Consider the following 836-nt stretch of genomic DNA (forward strand, 5'->3'; position numbering starts at 1 on the left):
AAGTTTCAGTGCTATCATAGTAATGTGTAAAATTGTTATAAACTGTCCAATAGGAAACAAAGCGAGGGTTAATGCATAGTTAATTAACCGCAGTTCAGAATCCTAGAAGGGGATTACTCATGTGTTTTACCATTGGTCTCTCAGCTCATCCAAACGTCCGGGTCTTCATCACCCACGGAGGACTCCTCAGCACTCAGGAGTCCTTCTACCACTCCACGCCAGTCCTAGCGGTCCCCATCTTTGGCGATCAGCCCAAGAATGGCATGAACATACAGAACAACGGCCTCGGTCTGATGCTGGTGTGGGAGGAGCTGACGGTCGAGCTCATCGTGAACAGTCTCCAGGAAATTATCTCGAATCCTAAGTAAGGATGTTCAGTTTTAGTGAGCAGGACCTTTATAGCCTTTTATTAATTAATGCTGAATTATCTCAGACTCTCTCTCCCACATACGCACATACTCGTAAAACATATAGACATGGCTTATGCAGATTCCATGAGGCCTCAGATCCTCAATAACACCGAGCTCTGAACCGCAGGTACAAAGCCAGGGCCGCAGAGGTGCAGGGTCCCCTCCGCGACCAGCCCGACAGCCCGAAGGATCGCGCGGTGTTCTGGACCGAGTACGTGATCCGGCACAAGGGCGCCCCCCGGCTGCGGTCTCCGGCGGCGCAGCTGTCGTGGGTCGAGTTCCTCATGCTGGACGTGCTGCTGGTGTTCCACGTCGCCGTGTTCGTGGCTGTGTACGTGGTCCGCCGCCTTCTGGGAGCCGTCTGCTCGTGGGTCTTCGGGTCCAAGAGCAAAGGCAAAAAGAAGAGGGAGTGAGTTTCCTCGGTGA

General features: G+C 52.8%; 1 protein-coding gene across 1 annotated transcript in view; it reads left to right on the forward strand.

The window, feature by feature from the left end:
- The window catches only part of LOC119588212, a gene marked incomplete in the record, with an annotated part of 16,649 nt that overhangs the window by 5,109 nt on the left and 10,704 nt on the right, over positions 1 to 836 (forward strand). Inside the window, 2 exon segments of the mRNA XM_037936913.1 lie at positions 145 to 364; positions 538 to 819. Coding sequence (XP_037792841.1) covers positions 145 to 364; positions 538 to 819 — 502 coding nt within the window.

The sequence above is a fragment of the Penaeus monodon genome, chromosome 23 (assembly GCF_015228065.2).
Source record: "Penaeus monodon isolate SGIC_2016 chromosome 23, NSTDA_Pmon_1, whole genome shotgun sequence".
In the NCBI taxonomy this organism is placed as follows: domain Eukaryota; kingdom Metazoa; phylum Arthropoda; class Malacostraca; order Decapoda; family Penaeidae; genus Penaeus; species Penaeus monodon.